The sequence below is a fragment of the Perognathus longimembris genome, chromosome 8 (genome assembly GCF_023159225.1).
Source record: "Perognathus longimembris pacificus isolate PPM17 chromosome 8, ASM2315922v1, whole genome shotgun sequence".
Taxonomy (NCBI): Eukaryota; Metazoa; Chordata; class Mammalia; order Rodentia; family Heteromyidae; genus Perognathus; species Perognathus longimembris.
In genome coordinates, this window is record NC_063168.1 from 52,159,713 (window position 1) to 52,176,373 (window position 16,661).

Below are 16,661 nucleotides of genomic sequence, written 5' to 3' on the forward strand. Positions count from 1 at the left end.
TTTTCCCTAGAAGTCTATTTTTAGCTATAAAAATACCCAGTTTGGGGCTGGGAATATGGCCTAGTGGCAAGAGTGCTTGCCTCGTATACATGAAGCCCTGGATTCAATTCCTCAGCACCACATATATAGAAAAGGCCAGAAGTGGATGTTGTGGGTCAAGTGGTAGAGTACTAGCCTTGAGCAAAAAGAAGCCAGGGACAGTGCTCAGGCCCTGAGTCCAAGCCCCAGGACTGGCAAAAAACAAAAAACAAAAAACAACCTAACATTGACTTCATCAACAGACTTAACTTCAAAAATAGTTAAGTTCCAGCTGTGTGCTGGAGGTTCACATCTATAATCCTAGCTACTCAGGACTCTGAGATCCCCAGGATCAGTGTGTGAAGCTAGCCAAGGCAGAATAGTCCTCAAGACTTGCTCTCCAAAATAACCAGCAACATGCAGGCTGGAGGCATGGCTCAAGTGGTAGAAGTGCTAGCTGAGCAAGCCAACCAAGTGAGCACAAGTGCCTGGTTTCAGAATTCCAGTACTGGGGCTGAGAATATGGCTTAGTGGTAAAATGCTCGTCTTGTATACATGAAGCCCTGGGTTCGATTCCTTAGCACCACAAAAAGCCGGAAGTGGAGCTGTGGCTCCAGTGGTAGAGTGCTAGCCTTGAACAAAAAGAAGCCAGGGACAGTGCTCAGGCCCTGAGTTCAAACCCCAGGAAGGGCAAAAAAAAACCAAAAAACAAAATTCCAGTACTTGGGGGGGGGGGTGCAGAGCAGGGGGAGTTCCTTCTAGATATTCCCATGAAAGAAGATGAAGTTGGATCCTTACCCCAAAAAATTCACTCAAGGATAAGGGATTGTGGCTCAAGTGATAAATCACTTACTTGCCTAGCAAGTTCAAACTCTGAGTTCAAACACCAGTACTGTTGTTTTAATTCATTTAATTTAGAATCCACTATAATCTAGTGTAACCTTATTATAACTTGATGACATCTGCAATGACCCTGTCTCCAGACAAGGCCACATTCACAGGTACCCAGAGTTGCAATTTTAAACCTATCTTTCTGGGGAAGACACAAAGAAGCACCATGCTGATACAAATTTGGAAACAAACAGCAGTTGGTTTAGACTTGCAGTTCCAGTGCAGGCATTCTCAACAAGACCCTACCCCTAGTTTTCAATGATGTAGCTATTAACTCGCTAAAGTGCTCCTGAGAGTCGAATTTACTGCGCAGTATAACTGCTCACTCAATTTGTGCCTTGCACCATTAATGTGATTAACAAATCATGGCTTCTGTGAGTTACAGAAGCCTGCCTAAATGTCTGACCTGGCTCTGGGAAATAGGTCATAGGTCACATGGTAGAAAAATATGACTCATCTGATCTGCTGGTGTTCCTATGCAGTTCCAGGAGATGCCTACACTGACTACGTTGCCACCAGGTGGTACCGAGCCCCTGAACTCCTCGTGGGAGATACGAAGTATGGCTCCTCAGTTGACATCTGGGCCATTGGTTGTGTTTTTGCAGAGCTCCTAACAGGCCAACCACTCTGGCCTGGAAAATCAGATGTGGACCAACTTTATCTGATCATCAGAACATTGGGTATGAGTTATATTTTATGACTGACACACTCTGGGCTAAAGTTTAATAGTAAATGTATTAGTATGCTATTGTAATTAAAACAAGAACATCATTGCTTCTCCAAGGGACTATTCAGGATGGGTGGTTTGGAGTACCGGATTGTAGCTGAAGCTAATGCTTCATTCAGTACATACAACCGGAATCCTCTCAGTGAGTTTTCGATGCCCTTCCAAGCTAGTTGGCTTTGGAATAAACTTAACTATATGCCTGCTTCCTCAATGGGATAAGATAGAGATAGATAGGAAACAGATGCCTAGGATTTAGTCTAGGGGACATTTGATCCCATACTACTTCTGCTCTCTGTAAGAGACGCCCCCACTTTACTGTAGAGCAAAAGTCACTAATGCTAGTCTGTGGCTCAGGCCTGAGATCTGAGGATCTTGGCTTGAAGCCGAGACAGGAAAGTCTGTGATATTCTTTTTTTTTTTTTTACCCTGCCAGTCATGTGATTTAAACTTAGTCATGTGATTTAAACTTAGGGCCTGGGCATTGTCCCTGAGCTTCTTTCACTCAAGGGAGGCCTCGAACATTTGAGCCATAGCACCACTTCCAGCATTTTCTGTTTATGTGGTACTGAGGAATCAAACATGGGGATTCATACATGACAGGCAAGCACTCTACTACTGAGCCACATTCCCAACCACTGTGAAATTCTTTTTTTTTTTTTTTTTTTTTGCCAGTCCTGGGACTTGAACTCAGGGCCTGGGCACTGTCCCTGAGCTGCATTTACTCACTGTACCACTTGAGCTACAGCACCGCTTCTGGCTTTTTCTGATTGTGCGGTACTAAAGAATCAACCCCAGACAAGTGGTAGAGTACTAGCCTTCAGCAAGAAGGGACAGCTCCCAGCCTGAGTTCAAGCCCCAGGACTGAAGAACATGCACCAAAAAAAAAAAAAAAAAAAGTCATATGTAATAATAAAAATGTAATTTTAAGAATATGAACTAATAAAATCTTGTTTAGATATAAAAAGTCATATAGCAAGTATTTGGGGGTTACAGACTATTCAGTCTCTATTGCGTCTCCTTAACTGCACTCAAAGCACAAACTATATTAATTTTTTATAGTTTTTGCCTGATAAAATATTACTCTTCTTTCGCTTTCTTTTAATCTAGTTTGTTTATTTGTTTTGCTTTTGTTGCCAGTCCTGGGGCATGGACTCAGGGCCTCAGCACTGTCCCTGGCTTCTTTTTGCTCAAGGCTAACACTACCACTTGAGCCACAGCGCCACTTTTGGCTTTTTCTATATATGTGGTGCTAAGGAATCAAACCCAGGGCTTCATGTATATGAGGCGAGCACTTTACCACAAGGCCATATTCCCAGCCCCAAATCTATTTTAAAATACTAATTCTTGGGCTGGGAGTTTGGCCTAGTGGTAGAGTGCTTGCCTAGCATGCCCAGAGCCCTGGGTTCAATTCCTCCATACAACATAACACAGCACTGGAAGTGGCGCTGTGGCTCAAGTGGTAGAGAGCTAGCCTTGAGAAAAGAAAAAAAAAGAAGCCAGTGCTCAGGCCCTGAGTTCAAGCCGCAGGACTGGCAAAAAACAAAACAAAACAAAAAACTAAATTTTATGTCTCAAGTTGTATAAAAACAGACATCAAGATTTGGCCTGAGAGGGCTGGGGATATGGCCTAGTGGCAAGAGTGCCTGCCTCGTATACATGAGGCCCTGGGTTCGATTCCCCAGCACCACATACACAGAAAACGGCCAGAAGTGGCGCTGTGGCTCAAGTGGCAGAGTGCTAGCCTTGAGCAAAAAGAAGCCAGGGACAGTGCTCAGGCCCTGAGTCCAAGGCCCAGGACTGGCCAAAAAAAAAAAAGATTTGGCCTGAGGGACTTAGTTTGCAGACTCCTGTTCTAGAGTTTGAGAGTCTGATTTTAGTTCTTGATTGAAAATGGCTGCCAGAATTTAAAATATTAACAATCTTTATTCACATAGTACTACTAATTATATGGAGTACCAAAAAAAGTCTAAATTACTTGTACACATATGATTTCTTTCAGTTTGAAGTAAAACTTGTTAGAGAAGTTATAAATTATATTATGTTTAGTGGTGCCTAGTTTATAACACAGGAGGAAACTGAGACTCAGCCTTCATGACTTTACTTAAAGTCATGACTTCCAGACGTACTTTTGTGTTTTGTCAGCATCCTCAATGGCCCTTGTCTGCTTTCAACCTGATCTGAAGAGCGTAGATCCCAAATGTTAACCCAGCTTCACTCTAGGAGCCTGGGTGCAAAGAAGGTGACCTCATATCTGAGTTCCTCCCCACAAGCTTTCCTGGCCACCTGGCTACTGGCCAGCTCTCCATTTGCCTCCAACCATCTGGGGAATTCAGGAACACAAAATCAAGGGCTGGAGTACAACTACTGGCTGTACTTATGTTTGTTGCTTATTTTATTGATTTCCTAAAAGGAATTTACCATGTGACCTCAGGCAGGCTATTATATCTTTCCCAGCTTCATTCTCTCAATGATCCGGTGAAGATTAAAAATACCAATACAGGAGGCTGGAAATATGGCCTAGTGGTAGAGTGCTTGCCTCGTATACATGAAGCCTCGGGTTTGATTCCTCAGTACCACACATATGGAAAAAGCCGGAAGTGGCGCTATGGCTCAAGTGGTAGAGTGCTAGCCTTGAGCAAAAAGAAGCCAGGGACAGTGCTCAGGCCTGGAGTTCAGTCCCCAGGACTGGCAAAAAAAAAAACCAAAAAAAACAACCAATACAACAGGTGCTGGTGGCTGTAATCTAGCTACTCAGGAGGTTAAGATCTGAGGATCATGTTCAAAGCCAGCCCAGCCAGTAAAGTCTGTGACACTCCAATTAGCCACTAGAAAACTAGAAGTGGAACTGTGGCCTTGAGCAAAATGCAGCTCAGGGAGATCATCCAGGCCCTGAGTTCAGGTCCCACGACCAACAAAATATAGATAGATAGATAGATAGATAGATAGATAGATAGATAGATAGATAGATAGATAGATAGATAGATAGATATCTCTATATATACAGAGAGACATATAGATATAGATGTGTATCAATACAGGCTAGGCACTGGTGGCTCACATCTATAATCCTAGCTCAGGAGGCTGAGATCTGAGGATCGTAGTTCAAAGCCAGCCTGGGCAGGAAAGTCTGTGAGACTCTTATGTGCAAATAACCACATACCAAAAAAGCTGGAAATGGAAATGGGATTCAAGTGGTAAACACTAGCCTTGAGCACAAAGCTCACCGACAGAGCCCAGGCCCAGAGTTCAAGCCACCCATGAGCAGCAGCAAAAAAATAAAAAAGGGGGCTGGGAATATGGCCTAGTGGCAAGAGTGCTTGCCTCCTACACATGAACCTCTCGGTTCAATTCCCCAGCACCACATATATGGAAAACAGCCAGAAGGGCGCTGTGGCTCAGGTGGCAGAGTGCTAGCCTTGAGCGGGAAGAAGCCAGGGACAGTGCTCAGGCCCTGAGTCCAAGGCCCAGGACTGGCCAAAAAAATAAATAAATAAAATAAAATAAAAAAGAAATACAGTTAGGTGAGATTGTTTTAATTATTTTGTCTTTGGACTGAGGCTGAAAGGCAAACCAAACCATATGTAACATACAGAGTAGAGCAGGAGAACTGGCCCTACCTGAGTAGACCAGCCTCTGCAGGGCTATTCTTTATCTTACCCAAAGGGAGCAAGCACCATATTTTCTTTATACATGGACTGTAGAAGCTCATCATTTATGTACCTTGTTTTTTTAAAACCAAATTTAACATACGTTATGTTGTTTGTGTTTTATAGGAAAACTAATCCCAAGGCATCAATCTATCTTTAAAAGTAACCAGTTTTTCCATGGCATCAGCATACCTGAACCAGAAGACATGGTAAACTTCTGTTTGGGATTTTATTGTCTTGCTATTTTAGAGGAAGTCGTTTCCTTTTCAGTATTTGTACTTTCTACCTTACATTTTCAATATGAAATACTGATAGAGATCAAAGAAATACTCAAAATGGATAAGCCAGTTGCAGTGAGGGATGCTTGTAGTCCCAGCTACTCAGAAGACTGAGGAGGATATCACAGGCTAAGGCATTCAAGGCAACATTTTTTGAGAGAGAGAGAGAAATTAACATGACCGAGGAAGTTGGGAGGAAAGGGAGTGTTAAGGGTTGTGGGGTTTGGGGTGTTTTGTTTTGTTTTTTGCGGGGGGGGGGGGGAGGCGGCATTGCTTGTTTGTTTGCTGGTCATAGGACTTAAACTCTGGGCCTGGGTACTGTCCTTGAATTTTAGTGCTCTGCCACTTGAACCACAGCTCCACTTCTGGCTCTTTTGGTGTTTAATTGGAGCTAAAGAGTCTCCTGGACTTTCCTGCCTGGGCTGGCTTTGAACCATGATCCTCAGATCTCAGCTTCTTGAGTAACTAGATTTACAGATATGAACCACCAGCACCCAGCAAGAAGTTCTTTTGAAAGTTTACCTGTTCTGCCCGACCCTGATGGCTCACATCTGTGGCTCAAGTGGTAGAGTGCTAGTCTTGAGCACAAAAAGGCTCAGGGACAGTGCCAGGCCCTAAGTTCAAAGCCTCACAACCAGGAAAACAAAAAACAAAAAACAAAACTCTACCTATCTGTTCAAAGAATAATGTTAAACTTAAAAGTGTGTTTAGTACTTTACATAATACCTTTATTTATTTTTTTTTAGTGAAAGCAGTAAAAACTCACTCTGAAATCATTTTCTCATTACAAGCACTTACAGAAGTCTTTATTTGGAAGATACATTCTCCTAATTTTTCCAGTTCATGAAACAAAGCTCAAATTAATAAAATCTTTTTTTTTCATAACTCCTATTTCCTTATCAAGGTCATTCCATAAAAGGTTACTTGGTATACTTATTAGATTCCAAATCAGTGACTCTCTGGAGCCCTTGCTGTGGTCTGCTTTTATCTGGACATGCATCCATGGCCACATGACTCCATAGACATCAGTTTCCTGTATGAGTTACCTCAACTCAGAAAAAGACCTTTACAACTCCACGTGGTCTAGAATCTGTGAGGGAAGGAAGGAAACGACTGTGAGGAGAGGCATGTGTTGGAGCCACAGCAGTGCAGGAATTAGAATCGATGGCCTGTGGGTCCAGTCTGAGATCAGATGTTCTAACTGCCTGTAGACAGCCTGTTCATTTTAAGTCAGTTATTTCATGTGATACCTTCACTTGCATACTGTTTTTTAAAAATATTTTTAAATCTTTTGCAAATATGTGGTTGAGCTGAAAAACTGAATGTTTCAAAAAATATGTATATAACATATTTAACTAAAAGAACAACATATATCTGGGCACCAGTGGCTTATGCCTGTATCTTAGCTATTCAGGGGGCTGAGATCAGGGGTTCAAAGCCAGCTCGGGCTTTAAAAACTACCAGAAAGCCAGAAATGGAGCTGTGGCTCAAAGTGGCAGAGCACTAGCCTTGAGCACAAAAGCTCAGGGACAGTGCCCAGGCTTTTGAGTTCAAGCCCCAGGACTGGCCAAAAAAAAATTAATTTAATTTAATTTAAAAAATAAAGAACAAGATATAGCAAACTAAAATAAGTATGCAGTCTAGAGTATTTCAATTAATCTTTGAAGTTTCCTCATGTCCTTCCTTCCTCACTATTCTAAATTTTATACTTGTTATTCTTGTGATTTCTATAGTGCTTTGTACATGTAATTCAACATTTTATATGCTTAAAGAATACTCAAAGCACTCTATAAACAGGCACTGTGGCAGGATTTCAGATGGAGATATTTTTCAGCATTAGACTTGAAGCTTCTTTATTCCCTTCCCTCCTAGAATTATCCACGTTAATTGTGAGCTGTCATGAAATTAAAAAAAAAAAAAGAAAACCTCCAGTTTTTTTCTTCCCAGACTTTACACTCATAGTATAAATTACATAAAAAGATGATTCTTTTAAAAATTTTAAAGGAGTTATCTGTGTATCTGTAGCTTCTATTATTGATGACGTTCTTGTATCACCTTCCTATGGTTGTACCTACACTATCTCTGTAATCTTATCTGAGTATATTGGAAACCGTGTATACTGGTATTGGAAGTAGGAAATTGAAAGGGAATACCAAATTTGACAGACACAGGGTAAAAAAAGACAAACAACTACAAAAGCAATACTTGCAAAACTGTTTGGTGTAAGTGAACTGAACACCTCCGGGGGTGGGGGAAAGGGAAAGGGGGAGGAGGGAGGGGGGTATGAGGGACAAGGTAACAAACAGTACAAGAAATGTATCTAATGCCTAACATATGAAACTGTAACCTCTCTGTACATCAGTTTGATAATAAAAAATTGAAAAAAAATAAAATTTAAAAAAAAATAAAAGGAGTTATCTAACATACTAAACAGTATTTCTCCGAAGTGTTCTGAGTAACAATATGTGCACAATATACATTACTTTGTGTGTTCTGTAATATTGAAAGTCTTTATTCTGCTTTTCAGGAAACACTTGAAGAAAAGTTCTCAAATGTTCATCCTGTGGTTTTGGATTTTATGAAGGTAATAAAGATTTAAATATAAATGTAGACAACAAAGTAATTATTGAAGCTAGTAATTCTGTATGGACAGTGAGGAAAAAAATGCCCCAAACGATGTTATCCTTAAAAATTACAAGAAACTATAAAAGAACTATAGTTAAGGAACACCAGTGGTTTAAGTAGCAATCATTCTAACATACTCATGATAATTAGTAGAAGACCAGACACAATCTGAGCTGTGCAGACACCAGACATATTCCATACATGATGCCTGAGAAAGAAGCAAACAAAAGGTAAAATTTTAGTATGCCGTTTAGGCTTGACCAACAGAGCTAGACTAGAAGGTACAATCTCTCCATCCATCATGGATGCATAAAAGCCTTTTATGGTATAGGAATGAGGATAACAGAGAAATGTCTGTGATTAACAATTAATTAAGTCCTATTGATAGCAGTGGTTACCCAGAGTGGCCAGATCATCAGAATGCCCCTAGGAGCTTTTCAAAACTACAGATCCCAATATCTTACCTTAGATCATCATGAAGAACCATTATGAGTGTGAACTTGGACTTGATGTCTTTAAACATCCCCTTAGTGACGATAAACAACTCAGTCTGAGACTATCTTGAAATATGATCCAGAAAATGGATCTCTAACTAGAAAGATCTGGAACAAACATATACATGTGGGAAATTCTAGTAAACTTTGCTAATCCAAGTCCTGGACATCAATAGAATAGAGCTCAATGGAAACTTAAGAACAGCAGAAAAAGAGGATTGAGCCATTATAGAGAAAGTAAACTATCAAAGCCAGGCCTAGTATAATTGTAGTCAGGAGACTGGAAGAAGTAAAGTCAGGCCACAAAGAAGGCGAAGAATTTCAAGGAGGACCTAGCCAGTTATCTAAGATAACTACTGGGTAGTATATGGAGGAAGAGTATCACAACAGTGCTCAGTGCTAGCATGTCTGAAGTCCCAGGCTGAAGCCTCAGTACCAGAAAATGATAACAACAACAAAATAAAGACTGAAGGGAGATCACCAGTGTTAATAACAAGAGCCACCTAAGTGGAATGATGGCATCAGAACCCATTGCAAGCCTGGCATGGTGATGCATAACTGTATTCCCAGCACTGAGGAGGCTGAGGCAGGAGGACCAAGATTTTTGAGGCAGCTTGGGTTACATAGTGAATTTTGGCTACATGGCAAGACCCTGTAAAATAAATAAATAACATCCCATTTCCCAGGAAAAAAAGAAACTACCACAGTTTGCATTCAAACCCTCATGCTGTCCTAGTGAGAGATCTGACAGTAGCAATTAATATATGGCATGGATTACTAATTAAGGGGTGAACTTTGGACTCCGCTGTAGACAAAAAAAAAGGGGCAAATAAGTCTGATTATGCTGGCAGGGTTGTTTCTGGCTGAATAGGACTAAGAAGATACTGCCCCAAGGGCAGGAGATGCTGCTTAGGTACAGGCAGCCTCCTCAGATCTCAGATCTGAGCTCAGCTGGAGGTAAGAGCAGATGCCATCGGTCAGGGCAATCTGGATATGTGGATTCCTTAAAATGTGAGTCATGTTTGGAGCCCTGGTTCTCTTTTATGAACAAAGACAAGAAATTTCAAGTCATCTGTGCCAGTTGCTGCAAAGCTGCCCCAATTCTTTATAGATCATAAGCTGTCTTTACTGATGGGAAAAGACTTATTCTGCAGTGAAAGTACTAGAAAGAAGAAAACCTGTGTGGGAGGACAGTTGATGCCCCCTCCACTGACAGCGTGCTTTTCTCCTCTCAGCCGCAGACTTAGAACAAAGGGTCATAAAGCCACCTTTTCCTTTCAGCCTCTGGTGACTCCTGCATTTAAAAAGAGCTCAATTTCTCCCCACTTTAGGTTCTCTCTCATTGCGGAGGTTCACCCTTCCTTAGCCATCTCATACCAGTAGTGCCTGGACTTGAGCATGTAAATATCAGGACCACACAGAGGGCTTGGGAACCACAGGTGGACGGGCCCCTGCCAATGCTTTTCATTGGGCAGATACAGGGTAGGATGGGGAATATGAATTTCTAACCAGTCCTGGGTGGTTGTGATGCCTGCAAAATCAGCGAGCCATGCTGAAGGCTCCTATAAATGGTTAACTTTGGCCAGAGACTAAAAGAGGTCATTGATGTGACCCTTCCAGAGACAGTGTGCATCATCTGCTCTCTAAGTCTGAGGGAGCAAAAGAAGAGCAGCTGTAATTAGTTATGACTTTCTATCAAATAAATACTCGGTTTAGGCCAAAATCACAAACTAAGCCTCCCCTTTCTTTTTTCTTCTAGTCCTGGGGCTTGAACTCAGGGTAAGGGTGCTGTCCTTTAGCTTTTTTGCTTAAGTCTTGGAGCTCTTACCACTTGAGCCACAACTATGCTTCCAGCTTTTTGCTGACTAATTCGAAATAGTCTCACAAACTTTTCTGCCTGAACTGGCTTTGGACTATGATCCTCACTCAGATCTCAGTTTGTTTTTTGTTTTGTTTTGTTTTGTTTTTTTGGCCAGTCCTGGGGCTTGGACTCAGGGCCTGAGCAACGTCCCTGGCTTCTTTTTGCTCAAGGCTAGCACTCTGCCACTTGAGCCACAGTGCCACTTCTGGCTATTTTCTGTATATTTGGTGCCGGGGAATTGAACCTAGGGCTTCATGTATAAGAGGCAAGCACTCTGCCATTAGGCCATATCCTCAGCCCCCAGAGCTCTCAGTTTTGTAATCCTAAGGATTACAAACATGAGCCACCTGTGCCCAGTATAGCCCTTCTCTTACTATCTATTTTGCTTCTCTCTATTCTGAAGGGGTGTCTGAAGATGAATCCAGATGACAGACTGACCTGTGCACAGCTCCTGGAAAGCAGCTACTTTGATCCCTTCCAAGAGGATCAAATGAAAAGAAAAGCACGTAACGAGGGAAGAAACAGAAGGCGTCAGCAGGTACCACTGTTCAAAAGTTAAAGTGCTATAAAAAATGTTTTTCTACCTTTCTAAGTGAAATAAGGTAGACACCAACACTTTTTTTTCTTCTTTAGTTGTATTTATCTTAATATTGATGATGTAATAAAACCTAGAACTATGAAAATATCCAGATTGTTGCACAATCTTATTCAATTACCCTTTTTTATGTAGTGATGGTACTAGGGCTTGAACTCAGGGTCTCACACTGAGCTCATGGCTGGTGCTCTACTATTTGAGCCATGCCTTTAGTGTGGCATTTTGCTGGAGGTAGAGTCTTGTAGACTTTTCTTCTCCACCTAGTTTTGAACCTCAATCCTCCAAGTGTCAGTCTTCTGAGAAGCAAGGATTACAAGCATGAAAAATCAGTTCCCTGTTCCACTTTTTTTTAGTTGGGATTTCACTATGTAGCCCAGGCTAGTCTCTGGGACTCTGGTGATGCTCCTACCTCAGCCTCTCTTGCAGCCAGGACTAAAGGAGTTCACCACACCTACTTTGTGTTTAAGTCAAATGGTTGTACAACTCTTAAATACACAGATTTTGTATAGACCACTAGGTTATAGACCCAAGACACAGTAACTTTGTACAAAAAAAAACAACTAATTACAACAGGACTGGGTTTTGCCACCATTGCAAAAGAATTGTAGTCCCTTTCTGGGAAAAGAAACTCGACTCTTCCATTTTTTTCACCCATATAGGCAGCCAAGTTTCTTTTTTTAGTTTTTTCCTAGAAACCAACAACAAGCTCTACCATATAGAAAGAAATGAAGCCAGACATCTGGAAACCAAATTCTGTCTTAAAATGAACCAATATTGCAGAACAAAACAGTTCCTGTTACAACAGCATTATTTCTGCTGTTTTTCAGGTGATTGCCCTTTGGTTTCAAAAAACTTTGAGGTTGAAATACAAACTCCATGAAAGTAGGTTTATTTGGATTTGTTTTGTTTTTGCTTTCTTTTCTCATCTTGTAAACCCACCACCTAAGACAATATAGAGAAAGGACTTAACAAATATTATTCACATAACTAAATGTTAATTATTAATGAATCAAAATGGTAATTTTCAATTCAAGAAGCTAACAGTTTTCACTTGCTATGCTTGCTTAATCCTCCACTTTTAATCTAGCTTTTTGATCACTTATCTGACCAAAAATTAGATTATTAGCATGCCTTCCCTAAAAAGGGCTTTTTTCTTACCTTTTAGTAGTTTAAGTAGAAGTTTGTTGCAAAAGATCAAACTAACTAGAAAAATGAAATGTTAAATTTTTTGTTTTCCATTTTCTATTACCTTTCACTGTTCATCTCTTGCAAACCAAACCCAATGCAGTTTACACTTAAATAACCAAAGTTTAAATAAACTGAGGTAGCACCTGAAATCCAGTGTGAATTGTTGTAAAAGGTCACTGCCCTTTAGAAACCTCTCCCATTTCTTGCCATAGGCCTAAGAGAGGCAGCAGTGCTCTTGTCCTGTTCCCAGGTCCTCCTGATTCACTTTCTACCCAGTATCACATCTGTCCTCACACTGGCCCTGAAGAGGCTGGTATGCTCCCTGCTAACTCTGTAAGGCTACAGTGGTACTACTGTTTCCTTAGTGTGAACTGCTCCACCCCACCATCTTACCCCTTCCCCACATGAGTACCAGTCAGGGATTTTCCCAGAAGGCCTTACAAAGACCCAGGGACAAAAAAAAAAAAAGGAGCAATAACAAAAGTGCAGCGTGCTCTACTTGGTAATCCCATTTACCAAGATTATGTAATGACTGGGTCATGTTCTTAGAAAACTGCATCTTCCTCGTCTGCACTTGGTTAGCCCCTTGGAGCACCACCATGAAACCACATTCAACCTGCTCTCCACCAATGAGATCCCCAAAGAACAAAGCCAAGAGGAAGACAATGGTCCTGATCTTTTTTTTTTTTTTTTTTTGGGGCCAGTCCTGGGCCTTGGACTCGGCCTGAGCACGGTCCCTGGCTTCTTCCCGCTCAAGGCTAGCACTCTGCCACCTGAGCCACAGCGCCTCTTCTGGCCATTTTCTGTATATGTGGCGCTGGGGAATCCAACTGAGAGCTTCATGTGTAGGAGGCAAGCACTCTTGCCACTAGGCCATATTCCCAGCCCGGTCCTGATCTTTTGAGGACATTCCTAGAAATATGAGAAAATAAACTTAAAATCTCAGAAAGACCTTCTCCGGATGGTCTCACTTTGTAACTTAATATTTCTACCTAGATCCCACTTCTAGATCTCCAAGTGATGGCTTCTAGCCTTCTTAAGACCCATGTCTACAGTGATAGGAAGCAGATTTTTATTTATTTATTTTTTTGCCTGTCCTGGGCCTTGGACTCAGGGCCTGAGCACTGTCCCTGGCTTCTTTTTGCTCAAGGCTAGCACTCTGCCACTTGAGCCACAGCGCCACTTCTGGTCATTTTCTATATATGTGGTGCTGGGGAATCGAACCCAGGGCTTCATGTATATGAGGCAAGCACTCTTGCCACTAGGCCATATTCCCAGCCCCAGGAAGCAGATTTTTGAAGCCTTTTCTGTTCTGCCATACTAGCTTTTAAAAGTTGGAAGCTGAGGGCTTATGTCTGTAATCCTAGTTACTGAGGAATCTGAGATCAGGGTATTAAGGTTTGAAGTCAGTGCAGACAGAAAAGTTTGAGATTCTTATGTCCAGTTAACTACCAAAATTCTGAAGTGGAAGTGTAACTCAAGTGGTAGAGTGCTATCTTTGAACCAAAAAGCTAAAGAAGAGTGTGAGGCTATAAGTTCAAGCCTCAGTACTGGCACAAAAAGAGGGAGGGTGGATAAGGGTGTAATGTTGCCTCCTAGAACTGTTGTTCAGAGCTGGTGGAGAGCTGTCCTTTTGGCTAACTATATACTCAGGAATGTGTTGAGGTAAGTAATAGTACAGCCATGAGAATCCTGGAATAACTGATAGAACCCAATTTTCAAGTAGCAGAGGATCACAATTTGGAAAGATTAACAGCATAATTGTAAAATTGATGTCTTTTGACATCTTTGTGTGATATGTATCTTTGTTTTACTCCCTTTAACTCAACTGTACCCAGAGGAATTATTTTCAATTTACTTTCTTATTTTTGTCTTGTTCTGCTATTAGAATCAACTGTTGCCTCTCATACCAGGAAGCCACATCTCCCCCACACCTGATGGAAGAAAACAAGTGCTCCCGTTAAAATTTGATCATCTTCCAAACATTTAGGAAAAAACGTTCTTTCAAGTGCAAAGTCATTTAATATGTACATATTTTTGTATGAGGGAGATAGGAATTCTCAGTGTTTCAAATGCAAATGAGCCATATGAAAATTAAGATGCCTTCTAGAATTGTTTTGCTCTGATCATTGCTGAGTCCTTTCCCTGTGCTTTTTACATGCCAACTTTATCTTTTAGAACATTTTCTTTAAATGTTATCAGGCCTGAAACTGCACATATGGAGGAGACATTTTCAATTTCATCAGAGCAGCCCCTCCTTAGGCAATTTATATTAAGAATTTGTGGGCTTATACTTTCTTTGACTTAGGAAAAAGATTTACATGGATCATCTTACTTCAGCTGACCACATAATATCTGAAAGCGGTATCAGATCTAACTGCTGTTTGTGTAGGGCATGACATTATGTTCCCACATTGTTAATTCACTCTCATTGTACCTGGACTGTTGAGCTTTGCTGGCATATCCCATGTTGCTATAATGATGGAGGAAGGGAAACTTAAAGGTCATCTAGATTTATCCCTTAATTCCAGAGCAAGTCTCTACTTTCTCTGTCTCATGACACGTTGGTGATTCTATTTTTAAAGACAGCTAGAGAAAATTCCATACAAAATCCATACATAGAAAATAGTGGAGAAACAACATGACCCTTGAATAATTGACTGTCTGCTCTAATTGTCCTTGGGCCATCATGATTCCTTGCCCCTTTCTCCTAGCTTAAATCACCTCAGTACCTAACCTGGTCCTAATGGGAGAGCTGTCTTAATAGTTCACTTCAAATACCGCCCCCCCAACTCCACCACTGGTATCCATGACCTCTATGGGTAGAATGTAGGATGCACGGGCTCTAAGGATAGAACCTGGGCAGCCCTAAACTATTCAGTGTGCCCCAATCAGGTTGGGTTTATGAATGCTTATAAGAGCACTAAGATGACCTTTCAGTTAATTTAATTTTATGCCTATTACCAGAAAGAACGAGGCCAGCACCTCAATGGGGGACCTGGAATGATGTGTGTATATTTGTGGATGTCAAGCTTAACACACACACAGTTACAAATTTTGCAACATCACAATAGATGCCTTTTATCCTGAGCATCTAAAAATGAATAAAAATGGTTTAAATACTTGCAATGTGCTAACAAAGAAGCCATGAAGAATAACAGCTCAGAGCTGTCTACTACTCAATGAAGAGGGTTTTGTTAACTCTTTTCTGCTCCGATTGGCATGCTCACCTGAATGCTGCCAATTTTTGAAAAACCACATTCTGGAAAGTCTTTGGCACTGAGAACATCTAGTGTTACTAAGAAAGCAGTGACACCCAATGTCTGTCTCTAAAAGTCTATTGCATTTATAAACATGGCTATGTAAACTTCCAGAGAATCTCATTCTGTTATTTGGAGAATCCATTTAATGAGTTAATGAATTGGGGGAGATAAGCAATAATTTCTTGCTCACAAGGATTTTTTTTTAAGTGGGCTTATTTGGCCACTTAACATTCTTAGTGTAAGTATAAGCTAGAGAGTCTGCTTTTCATCTTATTATCAAGTGTGCCTCTTCACATGTGCACGTGTCTTACATGTTTAATGGGATGGCACCACAGGTGCAAGGAAAAGAAAGAAGAGAAAATGAAAAGCAGCATAGATGTATTTTTAGCATTCATAGTAGGTTATTTATTTAAGCCTTTTTACCAAACTGTCCCAGCTCTCCTAAATATATATATGTATGTATGTATGTGTATATATGTGCATATATATATTATACATGCCTTCCTCTATATAACCTAATCAGACACACACACGTACAGAAAGAAAGAAAGCAGCACATGGCCCAACACCCATTTTGCTTGCAATTATGCTTCTAACAATTGTAGAGTCTTGACTAGTTAGAAGTTAGTGGGGTCTTCCCTTATTGTTGCTTTCATTTAATACTTAATTGGAGCCTTATATTCCCATGCATTAGGCCTGCAACTTATTGTGTGTCTTCTTCTTCCTTTAAAAATAAAGAATTAATTCAAACTATCATTTTTCTTTCACCTCCTACCACTACCACCCCATATCTCACTGATGAGAGGAGAAAACGCATGTAACCCTAGACAAATATTCACACACAGCCATGTTTTCATTTTACCATGAAGAAAAATGATCTTTGTCTCCTAGCAATTCTGCCACCAATGTCATAGGGTTGGGGGGGGGCGGGGGGAAGAAGAGGGAGGGGGTCGAATCTTGAGGCTGTAGCTTTTTCCTGTCATAAGTGTGAATCTCACCTCAGGGGCTACACAGATCTCCTGACACTTCTCAGCCCCTTGGAGGTATCACACCTCCTTATCTAATAACTCCATT

At 41.0% G+C, this 16,661-nt stretch overlaps 1 protein-coding gene across 5 annotated transcripts in view; it reads left to right on the forward strand.

The window, feature by feature from the left end:
• The window catches only part of Cdkl4 (cyclin dependent kinase like 4), a 47,978-nt gene extending 31,635 nt beyond the window's left edge, over nucleotides 1-16,343 (forward strand). For 3 of the 5 annotated variants that reach the window (XM_048353072.1, XM_048353073.1, XM_048353074.1), the window contains exons 6-10: nucleotides 1,392-1,589; nucleotides 5,410-5,492; nucleotides 8,089-8,145; nucleotides 10,945-11,079; nucleotides 14,213-16,343. In XM_048353072.1, coding sequence (XP_048209029.1) covers nucleotides 1,392-1,589; nucleotides 5,410-5,492; nucleotides 8,089-8,145; nucleotides 10,945-11,079; nucleotides 14,213-14,314 — 575 coding nt within the window. In that variant the 3' untranslated portion in view covers nucleotides 14,315-16,343. The remainder of the gene's footprint in view (nucleotides 1-1,391; nucleotides 1,590-5,409; nucleotides 5,493-8,088; nucleotides 8,146-10,944; nucleotides 11,080-14,212) is intronic. The other 2 variants (XM_048353075.1, XM_048353076.1) reach the window with 2 other exon arrangements.
• The last annotated feature ends 318 nt before the right edge of the window (nucleotides 16,344-16,661 follow it).